Source organism: Podarcis vaucheri (genome assembly GCF_965113315.1).
Source record: "Podarcis vaucheri genome assembly, chromosome: 14".
NCBI lineage: Eukaryota > Metazoa > Chordata > Lepidosauria > Squamata > Lacertidae > Podarcis > Podarcis vaucheri.
This window is the reverse complement of record NC_138752.1, coordinates 32,815,435-32,832,248: the sequence shown is the minus strand read 5'-3', so window position 1 is coordinate 32,832,248 and position 16,814 is coordinate 32,815,435. Positions and strand designations below refer to the sequence as shown.

The window sequence follows — 16,814 nt, the reverse complement described above, 5'->3', positions numbered from 1 at the left end:
TTTGAATTTATAATTCCCTCCCTAAGGCCAAATGGCTGGTGCCACCACCACACACTTTCCATTTGTCCCGGCATTTTATAATTTTTAGTTCCCTGGGAAGAGGGATTGATTTGATAAACCACCCTCGGAATTATAGCTCTGTGAGGGGAATAGGGGTCTCTTAGTAACTATTGGCATCCTCAGCAAACTATAGTTCCCAGCATTATTTGGGGAAAAGCCAAGACCATTTAAAGTGGTATCATAGTGGGCAATGTAGAGCTTTTGCCCTTTCTGCCATGTCTGTCAGCTCCCAGTCTGGGCTATTCATTGCAAATAGAATGTCAAATTAGACCCTTCATCTGATATTCAGCAGCAAATCTTACATTCTTGACATTACTTAGACAACACACACACTCACTCACTCACTTCATGCTGTAAATCTTCAAGCTACCTCTAGGTTTTTCATCATCATAATAGAGTTGTTAATATTGTTTTAATTATATTAATTACCTTTTTACAGTTACCTTGTACACAATATGTTTTCCCCTTTTTGTATTTAATCTGTGTTCTAATTTGTGTGTCAGTTTGGGAAAAGTAATAATAATAATAATAATAATAATAATAATAATAATAATAATAGCAACTTTGGCAAACTCTATTAAAAGACATAGCAAGGAGTGTGCATATATCTCTTTTTATTATAATATTTATTGAATTTTTCATTATGTATTATTACAGTACTTTTGTATTTTTTCACCTTGGTATTTGCTCAGAAGAGTGTGCATATATCTCATTTATTATTATTATTTTAAAGACTAGGAATTATAATTTATTGTTTCATTCACTCTTCCATATGTTAAATATTTGGAGTAATATTGATGCTCGAGAGCCTCTGTTGCTAGGTCCAATTTCCGCTGAAGGAAGCACTTCCATATTTATTTAAAACCAGTAAAGCCATTCAAGGTCATTATTTGGGTTGTTTTCCTCCGGACGGACCGGTGACACCTGTATGGTTTTAAGCAATGGAAGCCATCTGTGAGGAGGAAGTTGGGTTGCCATGGTGACCAAGTACTAACATGTACTGTGACAAAAGCTGAATGAACTCCAGGGTCATTCAAGTGGGTGTGAAGGTCAGGCCTCCTCATTCCATCCACTGTGAAATAAGATTTTGAGAAGAAATGTTTATACGGGCTACGTAGAACACTGCCTCTCATTTTCTGTTTCTGAAAACAAGGGTGATTTCTCAAACTCTTCCTCCTCCTCCTCCTCCTTCTCAGGCCTCAAGTGAATCAATTATTGGTTTCTGGACCCAATCTAAGGCAGCTGTGATGAAATTTAAAGCCCTATGTGACTTTAGGCCCCATATATAGGAACATATGAAGAGCCCTGCTGGAAAAGGCCAGTGGCCCATCTAGTCACAGCGGCCATTCGGATACCCCTGTGGGACTCCCACCAGCACAACTGCCTTATGATTCCCAGCAACAGGCATTTTGAGGCATAATGCCTCTGACAGTGGAGGATATACATAGCCATCGTGGTTAGTAGCCATTGGTAGCCTTTTCCTTCATGAATATCTATGAAAGCCTTTTAAAACCATCAAAGATGGTGGCCGTCACTACTGCCTTTTGCCTGTCTTGAATCTTCCAGCATTTGTCTTCGTTGGATGGCCCAGCTGGCTTCTAGTGTTGCAAGAGAAAGGTAAAGGCTTCACTGCCAGCTTTCTCCACACCATACATCATTTTATACACTGTCTTGTTCCTCCTGTTCCTCGCTTTTTCTTTAAACTAAAAAGCCCCCAATATTTTAACCTTTCCACACAGGAAAGCTGAAAGGACATCTCCCCATGTATTCACTTGCCTGTTCCTTGACTTCTGCTGGGAAGCTCTGTTAGTAGTTCCTGTGCCTAACAAGGTCCATGGTGAAGGGAGGTCAGCTTTTTGTTGGCAGGTGAAGGGACAACGTCTTTTCTCCAGGCCTGTGGAGGGATGAGATACATGGAAAGCTGCCTTATACTGACTCAAAGCATTGCTCCATCTGGCTTAGTATTGGTCTACACCAGGGGTCCTCAAACTTTTAAAACAGGGGACCAGTTCACCAGTGGCGTAGCGTGGGGGGTGCCAGGGGTGCCAGCCGCACCGGGCGCAACATCTGGGGGGGCGCGCTCGCTGCCTCCGGAGTCGCCGAAGAGCCTCGGGCGCAGGCTGTAGCAGAGCCCCATGTCTCGTGGAACCGACGAGCTGGCAGCGGCTCTCAGCGCTCACCGCGGTCCCCGCGCGTCAGGGCCACGGAGGGCGCGCCAGGCAGCCCCTCCTCACTGATGGGCAGCGTTCGCCTGCGGGGCTCGGCCAGCGCGCTGGGCTGGCCGCGTGGAGTCGCCGAGGAGCCGCCGCCGCCTGCCATCAGTATTAATGAGCATGGTTAGGTGTTAGGGGGTGCAAATTACTTGCCTTGCCCCGGGTTAGGGGGCGCAAATTACTTGCCTTGCCCCGGGTGCTGATAACCCACGCTACGCCGCTGCAGTTCACTGTTCCTCAGACACTATTGGGGCCTGGACTATATTTTGAAAAACATATGAACGAATTCCTATGCACACAGCACATATTTTATTTGTAGTACAGTGGCACCTCGGGTTAAGTACTTAATTCATTCCAGAGGTCCGTTCTTAACCTGAAACTGTTCTTAACCTGAAGCACCACTTTAGCTAATGGGGCCTTCAGCTGCCGCCGCGCCGCCAGAGCATGATTTCTGTTCTCATCCTGAAGCAAAGTTCTTAACCTGAAGCATGATTTGTGGGTTAGCAGAGTCTGTAACCTGAAGCGTATGTAACCTGAAGCATATGTAACCCGAGGTACCACTGTACACAAAAAACAGGAAAAACAATACAATATTTCAAACGAAGAATGCAATTCACCTCAGGTGGAGGGGAGGGAGGATGGCCTTTTCCCCTGCCCCAAGGTTGGCGACATCAGCGCCACACCCGCCCCGTGCCACTGCTGCCAGTGAGGAAGAACAAAAGCACTGGCGCATTACCACTCTTCACCCTTTCTCTCTTTATTTCACATTTCCTTGGATCCCTGGAGAGCAAGAGCTTGTGTTTACCTGCGTGTGAGTGAATCGCTTTCTTCCATCTGTCCAAGAGTTCCTGGATACAACAGCCCCCTTTTTTTCTTTGCTTCCTTCCCTCGGGTGTGTGTCCTGCCCGGTGTGTGCACATGAATCCCCTCAATGCCCAGTTTGCGCTCTCGTGCCAAAATTCTGAATGGCCTTGCCACTAGCTTGCATGAAGGGCAACGGGCTGAAGGAACTATGCAAGCTTGCGTGCGTTCTTTTCCATGGAAATGCCTCGCCACGCTGGGTTTAAATTGCCGTGTGGGGACTGACTGAGCGGACAGTGAGGCTTCCAATTGGCTGCAGAAGCTTCCTGCAGCCAATCAGAAGCCTCGCTGCCTGCTCAGTCATTCCCCGTGTGCTGAGGTAAACCCGGTATGGTGTTTTGGCCGACGGGCTGGATTTATGAGCCTGGCGGGCCGGATCCAGCCTGCAGACCTTAGTTTGAGGACCCCTGGTCTACACTGACTGGCAGTGGCTTATCAGCATTTAAGGCATATTTTCCTAGTCCTAACTGGAGGTGCTGGGTATTGAACCAGGGACCTTCTGAATGCAAAGCTTCTACCTTTGAGTCACAGCACTTCTCCTTTTGTTAGGATGGGTTTTGCAAGCTGTTTGATCATCGTTCTCCCCCCCCCCCATCATCACCACCCTCAATTTTTTCCCTTGGTCTTCCGGCCTTCTGTTCTCTTTATTCCCTGAGGTTAAAACATGTGGGCGTTGAGGTCCTATGAGTCATTTTGCTCATAGCTGGGATCTTTTTTTTCCAAGCAGCAAAAGGGGAAAAAGTACATGCTGAAGCAAGCAGAATAACAGTTCATGACTGATTTTAAAATCTCTTTGCAGCTCTTGGGAATCAGGGAGATAGGCTCAGATTTACACCCCCTAGAACTGTAAGCAGAAGCTCACCTTTTTGTTTCTTGGCAAGGAGCCGGGAGCAGAGCAGGCAGAGTTGCTCTAATTTTTACCCCCCCCCCGATTTTGGAGAAAGGAATGTTCTTTGACCAAAGCAGCCAACCCCTCATGTAAAAATGTAACAAGGTAAAGGACCACTGGACAGTTAAGTCCAGTAAAAGGGGACTATGGGGTGTGGCTCTAATCTCACTTTTCAGGCTGAGGGAGCCGGCGTTTGTCCACAGACAGTTTTCTGGGTCACGTGGCCAGCATGACTAAACTGCTACTGGCGCATGGAGGACCATGACAAGCGCCAGAGCACATGGAAACACCATTTACCTTCCTGCTGCAGCGGTACCTATTTATCTACTTGCACTGGCATGCTTTCAAACTGCTAGGTTGGTAGAAGCTGGGCCAGAGCAACAGGAGCTCACCCCGTCACATGGATTTGAACTGCCGACCTTCCAATTGGCAACCCCAAGAGGCTCAGTGCCACTTTAGCCCTTATGTAACAACATGCTCAGCCTGGGGAAGGACTGTAGCTCTGTAGTAGAGCATTTGTTTCCCATGCACAGTGCTTCTGGTTAAATCCTTGGCATCTCCAGGGATGGCGGGGTCTGTCCCCAGTCTGAAATCCTGGAGAGCTGTTGCCAGTCAGTGTAAACAAGTACTGAGCTTGTTGGACCAATGATCTGACTTGGTAGAAGGCAGCTTCCTACGTATGCAGAGCCTTTCCATGTTAAGCAAAGTTCCACCAGATGCTCTTCTCATGGGGAAGTACAAGTCCCTCCTTTCACAGAAGATTAACTACTCATGCAAAGTTAGAAGTCTCTGCTTTGGTTATTTTAAGTTACATTCTGTTTTGTCACTCAGACTCAGTCAACAGCAGTTTCCCCCTGAGTAGATCCATTTTGGTGCCATGGAAATGACATAGAGCAAGTTTGGTGGCTAGATATCTTCAACGATCTTCAGATATCTAAAGAGCTGTCACATGGAAGATGGAGCAAGCTTATTTTCTGCTGCTCCAGAGGGTAAGATCCAAACTAGTGGATATGACAAGAAAGGAGCTTGAGCCTAAACGTTAGGGAGAACATTCTGATAGTTAGAGCAGTCTGACCATGGAATCGGAAGGTGGTGGACCTGCCTTCACTGGAAGTGGTGTGGACATCTGTCAGGGATTATTTCGTTGTGATGCCTGCATTGCAGAAGTTGGACCAGATGACTCTCAGGATCCCTTCCAACTCTACAATTCCATGATTCTTTGATTCTATGAACTACAACTCCCATCAGCCCCAGCCGGCATGACTAGATGGCCTATGAGGAAATACTGCAGCATTGGGGACTGTTTTTACTTTAGTTTAGAGAAAACTGTATAATTTTACAGGAGTATATACAATTATGTGTGGCAAGGAGAAATGTTTTCCCTCTCTCTTATAACACCAGAACCCGCAGACATCGAATGAAGCTGAATGTTGGAAGATTCAGGAAAAACAAAAAGAAAATCATTTGTCATGTAGCACATAGTTAAATTATAGGACTTGCTGCTATGGGAGGCCACCAACTTGCATGGTTTTAAAATAGGATTGGACAAATTCATGGAGGATAAGGGTATCAATGGCTGCTAGCCGCAGTGACTATGCTCTTCCTCTATGTTCATAGGCAATAAATGCTTCTGAATACCAGTTTCTAGAAGCCACAAGATGGGTGGCTGCCCTTGTGCTCAGGTCCTGCTTGACAGTTTCCTACAGGCATCTGGTTGGTCACTGTGAGAATAGGATGCTGGACTAGATGGGCCATTGGCCTGATCCAGCAAGCGCTTCTTATATTCTTACTCAGTTCAGCAACATCTGTAGGGCTACAGGTTCTGCACAGTTATCAGTTGCATATTTATCATCCATATGTATTTTCCCGAACTGGGATTATGCATCTTGCAATTTCTGCCACAAATGCCATCATGTCTAGGACCCATCCTTAACTCTCCCCCCCCCCTACACATTTTGGATGCTTTACACAAATGATCACTTGTATTCATTATCCTGTCCCCGTTACAATTTCATGCAATCTGTGCGTACCTCCCGTTATGAAATTCACCAGAAAACGTCATTATCTGGTGCTGGCTTACATAATCAACTTCAAAGAGATCGGCGTGGGCAAGATAATTGGAAAGTGGAGCTCTTTCATGGTGTAATTATTCATCCCGAACTTTGCATGGCTTTAAGATTTGCTAATAATGAATGTTGGCTTCCTGCATCCCTCCCCCCAACCCCCCAGGGGCTTTGTGGTTATTCTGCAGAGCCAACCAAAAAAACCCCCACTCCGTAGCTTTATATAGGTACATAATACGTATGGAATAATTTATATATAGCAGAAATTGCTAAGACCAGGCAGAGAGGATAGCTTGTGTATATACTCTTGATTCTGGTGGCAAGAGAGTGGGATGCTGCGATCCATAAAACATCTGGAATTATTTACGGATCAGAATAAAGTATGTGAATTGGAACGTTTTGCATGAATGTGCTGAAAGCGGGTGTGGTTTTGTGTTGCATTTGTGTGTAGGGCACCTGGGGTGCACGGTTGGGGAGCAAGTCAACCTCTATTGCCCAGGCTTTGGTTAGCTTCCATCTAAGAAAGCATCACTATCATTACAGGATTAATGCTGACATTCCTCTCAGAGCTGTTGTGAGGATGGGGGAAGAAAAAGATTCCCAAGTGGCCGTTGGAGATTAAGTACTTATTTCCTGACATTTACACCCCAACTTTTCTCCTTCATGGAACCCAAGGACAACATATGTGTGATCCCTAGGTGAACACCTATCCATGCTTTGACCAGACCCAGACCTCCTTCAGACCAAGAGGGTGAGAAGGGGGCATCAGAAACAGACAAGGAAAGAAGTGGCAGAGAGAAAGGTCTGCTCTGCCTACTGCCAGCATGCGGTCCCTGACAGATTGCCTTCAATAGAATGTGGCCCTTGAGAGCGCAAAGGTTTTCCCAAAACCTTTGATCTGGGTTTTGTAGGGAGCAGTCAGACCACAGTTTCCCAGTATAAACATCACAAGAAGCTCTTCTTTAGCAAACAGGAAGTCCCAGCGCCTGCCAACCTAGCAGTTCGAAAACACCTCCGGGTGCAAGTAGATAAATAGGGACCGCTTACCAGCGGGAAGGTAAACGGCGTTTCCGTGTGCGGCTCTGGTTCGCCAGAGCAGCGATGTCACGCTGGCCACGTGACCCGGAAGTGTCTTCGGACAGCGCTGGCCCACGGCCTCTTGAGTGAGATGGGCGCACAACCCTAGAGTCTGGCAAGACTGGCCCGTACGGGCAGGGGTACCTTTACCTTTACCTTACACAGGAGTTAGGTGGGATGTGGGTGGCGCTGTGGGTTAAACCACAGAGCCTAGGACTTGCAGATCAGAAGGTCGGCGGGTCGAATCCCCACGACAGGGTGAGCTCCCGTTGCTCGGTCCCAGCTCCTGCCCACCTAGCAGTTCGAAAGCAAGTCAAAGTGCAAGTAGATAAATATGTACCACTCCGGCGGGAAGGTAAACGGCGTTTCCATGCGCTGCTCTGGTTTGCCAGAAGTGGCTTAGTCCTGCTGGCCACATGACCCGGAAGCTGTACGCCGGCTCCCTTGGCCAATAAAGCGAGATGAGCGCCGCAACCCCAGAGTCGGTCACGACTGGACCTAATGGTCAGGGGTCCCTTTACCTTTACCTTACACAGGAGCTTACTTCACATGTGCATAAGCAAACTATAGTTTGTTGGACTGGGAGCATTGCATTTGAACCTGGCCATGGAATCCTGGATCCTGGGAAGTCTCCCACTAACTACCAATGACAGGCCAATATTCCAAGGGGCTCCAGGATGTGTAGCCCATCACTGACTGACTGCCCCATTGCACTGGGGCTTCAGAGAACCTCCTGCACTTCACTGTGCGTATCAAAATTAAGATGGATCTAATTAAATGTGATAACACAGTGATCTCTCAGAATGACATCCACCTACGGAACTGGAAACAGGACATCCATTAACTTTTAAGCATTTAAAAAAAGAAAGAATTAAAATCTTCCCCACTGATTTCTCTGTCACTTGCAGCTTTGCTCCAAAACGACGAGGGGAAGGGAGGATGGGTGGAGGGGGTGGAGGGGTAGAAGAGAGCTAATTTATTGCTGCATTAACTTAGATATCGCCTTCCTGTCACCTAAGTAGTTTCTAATGACTACCCTGGAGAGTAATTGGGAGCTTTTAAAAGTTTTGTGCTAAATTCTTTCTGTTTCCCCCTGTGCCACATATACTTTTTTCTCTTTTTTAAAAAAAGACCCTGAAGTTGTTGATAATGTTTTTCAACTCCTGGATGCTTCTGAAAAAGGGGTTAAGCCTCTACAGAAGTCTGCCTTTGGACAGGGTCTTTCTTCTGTCACCCTCCCTCCTGTAAATTTATAGCACCCTGATTTCTCCTTCTACCCTGAGGTCATTGCCCAGCACAAGAACTTAGGAAGCTGCCTTATATAGAATCAGACCATTGGCCCATATAGCTTGGTAATGTCTACACTGACTGGCAGCAGCTCTCCATGGTTTTATGCAGGGAGGCTTTCCTACTCACAGTTGGAGATGACAAGGATTGGACCTGGGACCTTCTGAATGCAAAGCAGGTGATCTACCACAAATTACAGTCCTTCCCCTAAATATAAAGTGAGATTCCAGTCCACATGGTTATGAATAGCTGGCTTATATAAGTAGGAGGTTAGGAAGGTGTCTTATACAGTGTCAGACCACAGGTCCATTGAACTGGTGATGACTCTCTAGGTTACAGACCAGAAGCCAGTACAATGCTAAGCATAAGCAACATTAAAATGAATTGCTTAATTGGGTTAAGCTGGAGTGACTCCCCTATAAAGAAAGGTTGCAGTGACTTGTTTTTGTGTGCCTGCACTTAAATAAAAGCTGAAAATTGTGGGGAGGGGTCTAGGGTATCCCCTCATGCCAGAGGGAACCCTAGAAACACTGGCTTGAAGCTGACACCATAACCCAAAAGTGTTAGCTTTTTAAGCCTCTGGGCATGTGAGAGGATATATTTGGTGATGCTTGATTGAGGTCTGAACAACTTGATGAGTGACCTTTTTAAAAAGCCCTCTTCTATGAATCTGGTGATGTGGAGTAGAGGAAGGAGGTGGAGGAACTGTTTTTTTGGGGGGTGGGGTGGGGCTGAGATGCTTGTGGGGCTGAGAAGAGTAACTTTAGAAGGCTGTGGCGCCAATGAATTTGGAGCTTAGATTGAGAGACTCTTAACCACTCTCTCCACTGGGAAATTTCTCTTTAGGTGTTGCGGTGAAATGGTCCCCTGACCACCTTCAACTCTTCAGCTATTTCCTTGTCAAGTGGACTTGATGGATGGGCCTTTTGATTCTCGAGTTTTCTTCTTTCATAAACGAAGTCGCGCCATAAAACGGAATGACCCCACGTCCCATTACGATTTGCGGCTCCCTTCAGAATTACGGGTGGTTTCCTCCCCCCCCTTTTTTAATAGAAGCTTTTCTTGCCGTTCCTTTTCTGTTTGTGGAACGGTTGGAGAAAGGTTTCTCTTGACTGGGATCTCTGTACTATCTTCCGTAGGCTTGACCTCAAAAGCAAACCGGGCTTATAACTTGTTCAAGGGTTTGCTTAAAAAAAATATTGTGGAGGGGGAGAGAGGGCTGAGTTTTGTGGCGCCATGAAGGCGTGATGAATTTATTGTGGCGTGACGTCCGCTAGGCTATTGAAGAAGTAGAAGAGGAGGCAGAAAGAGATATTCAGTGCTTTAAAAATAAATAACAATAACAATGTTCAGAAAGGTGTGTATGTCTGCATAAACAGCAAGACTCTTGTTTTAATGAACGCTGAAAGAAAGTGTGTTTTTCTGAGCATCCAAACCTTTAACAGACATACTAAGCAACTAAATCTACAGTTGATATGGATATCATCCTGTGGGGAGGGGGCTTTTCATAAGCAGTGTTTACTGCAACCAAGTGAAGATGCCCAGGTGCCAGGATGGCCCATGATGTCTCCATCATCTGGACGCGCATGTCTGGGAATCCTTGGATTGTGCCTGTTTCCACACATTACCAACACATCCTTTAGAATTCAATCCATGATATTTTATCTGCACAATCAGTACAAATTTCAGGAACCGAAAAAATGTATTGAAAAACACGACTTTTGAGCCATCTGGCTCCAAATAGCAACTAGACATGCTATTTTGGTGACTGTAACCCTGGTTTCAGGAGCCATTTGGTGACTAGCTTATATATCGGAGTTTCCTACACTGAGCGGGAAGCGATGTACAAATTTAATATAACCAAAGCTAAACCTCAATTCATCCTTAGGAATATAAAAGGTGGTTTCTAGTTCGCATTCTAAAGCATTGTTTTTTATTTTTCATTCCTTTAATGAAGCTGTTTGTACCAGTCTGTAAAATTATTTTTCTGCTGCCAGCTTGCTTGCTTGCTTTATTTATTTATTTTACAACACAGAAATGTGAATAATATTTATAAGATTACGATAGATCAAACACACCACACAATTGTACATTGTCCTGGTAATTTATTATTGCAGAACATAAGGAACATAGCCCATTCCCCCATAAATCTGTGTTTTGTGTGCGTGTGTGTGTGCGTGCACTTTCTCCCCAAAACTGTGCAATGCTTTTCAAGTTTGCTTGGGAGTATTGTCCCATTATGTTCAGTGGGGCATAATCTGTAGTAAGTGTGCATGTCTTAAATTTCTATGTGTGAATGTGTGTGTGTGGACTGAATAGCTTTCCGTTTGCAATGCATTCTGTATTGGTAATGCGGATTCTTTCATGCGTTCTGCAGAATGTTTCCAAATTACACCCTGGGGGCTAATGACCCTCCAGGGGAGACAGTAGATGGGCAGTCGATTTGTCCAATTTCACACAAGTCTCCCACCTCATCTTGGTCAACAACTGCATGGTCTTTAATGAAGCATCCTCACGAATGTGTAGCCAGAGAGAGATTTTCCAGCCAACAGATGTTGGTCGTTAAACATTGGTTTATATGGTTGATTTCTGGAAGATTTTTCGAAGTGTGTGAAGGGTGACAGATTAAGTTTAATGCATGCGATCTTGACCGAAAAGCATTAGCGTTTGTGGCATTCTCCAGCATTTTCCAAGAAGATACTTTCTTTAAAAAAAGAAAGAAAGAAAATTGGCTTATTTTTCTGCACCCAGTTAGGCGCACGTACCGTACATTCTGAACACGTGTGAGGCGAGTGCAGCCGTTGAAATCCGTGCCATTTTTTATTTTATTCCATCTTAAATTGCATCCATTCCCTCCGCCTAGATAACAGTAGCGCTCATTGTCCTGCCCTTGCAGCTGCTGAAATTTGACGAGACCCAACCAAAAGAAAACGGGAGCAGGTGGGTCAACAATGCGACCCTTTCGTTCCCAGAAGTATCAGTATGCAGAGAGGGCCGCTGGGCAGTGGGGCGGGAGTGGCTGGGTGAGGGCACAGCAGAGCCCAGAAGGGGTATCCTTAACGAGGACAATTTTTATGTGTGATTGTGGTTTCCCTTTATAAAAGCTCCCCAAATGTCACAGAATCGTACGTGGGACTTCTATTGCCAATATGCTCTGTCAAGATGGCGGAGTGTTCATTTTCATTGCTGGTGGCTGACTGCTCTGTTTTCCTACTGTTGGCTCCCAGCTGATATTTAGACCAATATATTGAGGTATGATACTTTTGGGAGGTTTGTTTTAATGCTTAGAAGGGTGTGTGTGTGTGTGTGTGTGTGTGTGTGTGTGTGTGTGTTTGGAAGCTGCCTCATATTGGGTCAGAACATTGGCTCATCTAATTCAGTAGTGCCACTGGAGACCTTCTGCATGCAAAGTGTGTACTGTGCCTCTGAACTATGACCGTTCTTCAGAGTTTGCTTACAAATTCCTAGCAAGCTGTGATGCCATATCTCCCAGCTTCATGTGCAGACCTCGGGCCTGCTTGATTCATTGTGGAAAAGTCTGGGTCTGATGATGGGTGCTTGCACTACTTCAGCAGGGTTCAGGAGGGGAAATCTGTTTCTCACTGGCTTCTGTAAGGTAATCTTACTATTGAAGTAGGAAAATGGAATCCTCACCAGTTATACTGAAGTTGGGTTTTCCATATATTATTGGGAAAGATAGACTTCTGTTTTCCTTAGGGTAATGGTTGTGAAAGGAGGTGAGACAAATTTGTGGGGAAGAAGAGGACTATTAGAGTGATACCCCAATCTGTAAAAAACTGCCCAGTTAGCAGTAGCCATTGCTAACCAAAGGCTGAAAGAGCAGCAAAATATGACCAGCTGACAGACAGAGACACACAAACTCATTTATAACTGATTGGTGCTGTTTTGTTGATTATTCGAATAAGGAAAACAATCCTGAATTTTCAGACATCCAGACATTTGTTTGTTTTTTCTGGGTTAAATCATATTCTACACTTCAGACTGCAGACTGTATATCCCTATGGTGTATTTTCACAGTATACCTTGAGATTTTTTTGTTAAGGGCTCATTAATTTTTAAAAATCAATAAAATTATTAAAAATAAAATACATTTTCTAAACTGGGGGCTGCCCACTCCGTTGAATATTTTGAAATGATGGTGCTCTCTGGCCTCACTGACCATTAAACACTGTTGATCACTGTCTCAGCTGTTGCTGGTGTCAGTGGGTAACTTAATAATTTATTTTGTGTTTTTTTAACAGCTGGGGGAGCTCTGTTTACTCCAGGCTGGCTCATCAATAAGATTCTCTTCACCCCTCCTTCCAAGCCCTTTCCAGCTGCATGATGGAATTATCCACCTCAATAAATAAACCCTGGCACATTTTAAAACGAGATTGGGATGTTGGAACCATCCCCAGAAGATGGCAGTGCCAGGAATTCAGCTCTGGAAGAAGCCTGGCAGGTGCACCAGGAGGGGTGGGGGAGATCAGCCTTCTAGGCCAAAAAGCCCCCCATAAATTTCCATGCAGAGAATTCCAGGCCATTAGGCATTCTGGTACATCGGGTGAAATTCTAAGCTGTACTCCCCCCTTTTCCCTTACTGGGTTTGGGGTCCCTTCCTCACCTGCCTGATATAGTAATAGTAATAAAATGCCTAAGGGTGTGTGTTGTGCCAGGTACAAATTAAAATCTAGTGGGTGAGCCCCTGCCAGCAGCTGGGATCCAAGAAAAAGGAAGGGGAAGCGAAGGAGCCTGCTGTGTGGTCTTGTGGTTTTGGAGGCTCCATTGAGGCCTCCCCGCCCCCAGTTGACACAGACACACAATTCAGAACTGCACCTATTGGGCCCCTATCTGCAGTATGAAGAGCGGTTCACAAGCACTTGATGGGAATACCATTTGGAGGCACTCCTCATTTTTCACGTTGGAACAGAGGCCTGCTCTTCCGCGCGTCTTACGCTGGTGCATTTGGTGACTCTCAGGGCTGCTGCAAATCCTCTTCCGGGTGGTATTCAAACAGGGTCGTTATTCTGTGGTGGAGCTGAATGCAGTGTGACCTGGCTGCAAAGGCTAATGAAATTTTAGTGGCAGATAGGTAGCCGTGTTGGTCTGCCATAGTCAAAATAAAAAAATTCCTTTCAGTAGCACCTTAAAGACCAACTAAGTTAGTTCTTGGTATGAGCTTTCGGGTGGCATCTGAAGAAATGTGCATGCACACGAAAGCTCATACCAAGAACTAGCTTAGTTGGTCTTTAAGGTGCTACTGGAAGGAATTTTTTTATTTTGAAATTTTAGTGGGTGTTACTGGGACCAGAGTTTCCAAGTCACAAGAAGCGGTTCTTCCATTTGTTCCATGCAAGTTGGATCTCTTCTGATGTACTGTGTCCTATTCTGGGCACTGCACTTCAAGAAGGATATATGTCAGCTTTTGAGAACCCAGTGCCTGCCAGATGTTTTAAATTGAAACTCACATGAGCACCTGCCAGTCTGGGGCTTCAGTGCAATAGCACTCCAGAGTTAGGGTGTGGATACAAGCAGCCAGGCAGCTCCAACGTGAGTAGAGGAAAATTCTGGTTGCATGCAATCAAACACTGGTGAGGGCTCATCATCAAGCTTACTTAGTGGCAGTGAAGGCAGCAATGGACGGCCTCCATTGTATCCTCATTGTGTCATCTGGCAGAGCTTTTCTGGGTTGTGTGGGGCCTCTTACAGTCTGGCCCGAAGGAGATGGCAGAACTGATGGTAGCTCACTGTGAGTTGTTTGCAAAGTGTTTTGAGGATTAAACCGCTTGTATCCACTGGCATCTTGACTCCACTCTTACATCGGACGAATCTCAAGGGGTGTCCAGAGCACTGCCTAGTCCTGTTGTGTTGGATGAGGCTTGAGGATATGGACAAGATGCTTGGATTGGCCAGGATGACCACATGCGCTCTGGACCCTTGCTCCTCTTGGCTCATCAAAATTAGAAAGGGGAAAACTAGCTGGGCCAGGGAGATGATTAATGCCCCCTTGTGGGATGGGGTTGAAAGAGGCAATGGTAAAACCACTCTTCAATAAGACCTCCCTACATTTGGAAAATCAAAGTAACTACTGACCAGTTACCAATCTCACCTTCTTGGGCAAAGTTCTTGAGCAGGTGGCCGTGAACCAGATCCATGTGCTCTTGGAGGAATCTGGTTTTCTAGATGTATTTCAGTTGTAGCTTTGGGTTGGTTTTGGCACAGAAACTGCTTTGATTACATCTGTTGGGCGAGAGACAGGGTAAATGTGTCCCTGTTAATTCTCCTCAGCCTCTCAGTGGCCTTCAATACCATCGACCATGGTATACTTCTGGAGCAGCTGTCCGAGCTAGGGGTGGGTGGCTTTGCTTGGAGGTGGCTCTGGTCCTAATTGGATGGTTGTTTCTAGAAAGTGATACTTGGGGAGTGTTCTTCGGCCCCACAGAGCCTTCAGTGTGGGGTTCCTCAAGGTTCAGTTATGTCCCTCATGCTATGGATAACATCTACATGAAACTGCTGAGTTAGGTTATCCAGAGTTTTGGAGTACGTTGTCATCAATATGCTGATAACACACTGCTCCTTTACATCTGAGGGCCTGTTAGCAACCTTCCGAGGGCCGCAGACCAGTTGCAGGTGGGGCCAGGTGAAACAGTTGGCTGTTCTCTTTTACATCCAGCCATACACAGCGGCTTCTGCTCACACAATCAATAGTTCTCCATCCAATCAAACAAGAGGCACGATTGCAGTCCAGCCAGGCAAGAGCCCCTCAAGAGTGTGCAGAGCAGGGCCCGTGAAGGACATGGCCTGGGCAGAGTCTAAAAGAGCCAAATATCATTTGGCCAGAGACTCCCCACTTGTGACTTCCTCTTAATACAGATGTGTGTTTAGCGCAGACAAAAGGGAGTGTGGTGGTTGGAGCTAGGGCAGCTGAGAAGAAAATGAATGGGGCAATGGTGCTGGGTGATGTGGGTGGGGGAGAGAGAATGAGGTAGGGGGCTGATGTGGCCTGCAGGATTCCTGTTGAAGAATTGGGGTGGGGGGATAATGCACTGTCGGGTGGTGATCCAGTGGACCCAGTTGTTTTTTCTGGAAGAGGGTTGTAATAATTAGCATGTGAAAGCCCTGATAACACTGGGGTTCTTGTTCGGGCTGAATCAAGTGAGATATACTACCCTTCGGGTGCCAGTTCAGAGCCCATAACTGCTATTTGTGGCCGCCATCAGGAACAATTAACCTTTCAAGCTCTGCCGTCTCCCCTCGCCTTTCTGATGCAGCTGCTTTTGCAACTGCAGATCTGCGTTCTGCTCCACAAAAAGTGCTGGCTTTGGCAGTGAGTGTTATCTCCTAGAAACCACAGGATGTGTGCAGAGAAAATGAGAATCCCCCCCTTTTTTTATAATCAAAGCTCAATCATGAAGGGGAAAACAGTCATTAAGTTTTAATTGAAGGGAATTGTTGGGTCTACAGTTAGCAGAACAAAAAGGCTGTTCCATTCATGGTTATTTTTTGCTTTCCTTCAATATTCAGAAAATAGTCTTGCTCATCATGAGATCAAGATCTGCACATTTTCTGTTATTCAACAGCCCTTTAATTATGCGACGCCGTGATTCCCAAAACACAGCAGCCCCTAATGTGTTTTGAGAGACCTGGTTACCTGTCCCGTAATACATAAATAAAAGCTTCTGTGAGCTTCAGTCCCTTCCCACCAGGAGGCTGCCTGCTGCATCTCTGTATGATTCATTGCTCTGCCCCGGCCACCTTTATAACAGCAGTGATACCTGTATCAGAAGCAACCTGGTGCATTTGTTTACTCTTCCCTGTGCCAAGCTTCCTCTTGCAACTCTGGATGAATTCCTTTTCTGTGCTTGCCCTGATGTATTTGGGAGACCCAGTCAGTGGGCTCTGAGGACAGGCAATAGGCTTACTTTTGAGAAGGGGGATATATATGTGAATCATTCTTCCAGTTTCAATTCAGAATGTTTCTCTCTGCTGTCAGGAATTTAGGAAACACTGACTTAAGTATAGGTGAAGGATACTCAGCAGAGTTTGTGAGCTAAAATTGTCTCCAGCATGTGTAAATTGGGAAGGTTCTTGTTTATGGAATAATCTTGCTTCAGCAAGGGTGTACTTATTTTTCCCATTATATATTTGCCTAAGGCGGTCCTTCAAGTTCCAAACAACAGTAAGATTAATATTTTAACCAACAGGAGAGTTAATATTTTTGTACAAGTTCTAAGCAACTATAGATTAATATTAAAACCAGCAGTAGAATTAATATGTCAAAAATTCTCTTGTTTGGAATGTGTACATAGAAATAAGGACAAACCTTATTCATATATGGAACTTATTCTATTGCTATTTATATAC

General features: G+C 45.5%; 1 protein-coding gene across 5 annotated transcripts in view; it reads left to right on the top strand.

Moving 5' to 3' along the window:
• Positions 1-16,814, top strand: part of LMF1 (lipase maturation factor 1) — a 157,510-nt gene that overhangs the window by 24,536 nt on the left and 116,160 nt on the right. Inside the window, exon 1 of one of the 5 annotated variants that reach the window (XM_082199109.1) lies at positions 4,958-5,012. The exons of the other annotated variants lie outside the window; for them this stretch is intronic. Coding sequence (XP_082055235.1) covers positions 4,973-5,012 — 40 coding nt within the window. The 5' untranslated portion in view covers positions 4,958-4,972. Of the gene's footprint in view, positions 1-4,957; positions 5,013-16,814 lie in introns of those variants that run through there. 5 annotated transcript variants of the gene reach the window in all.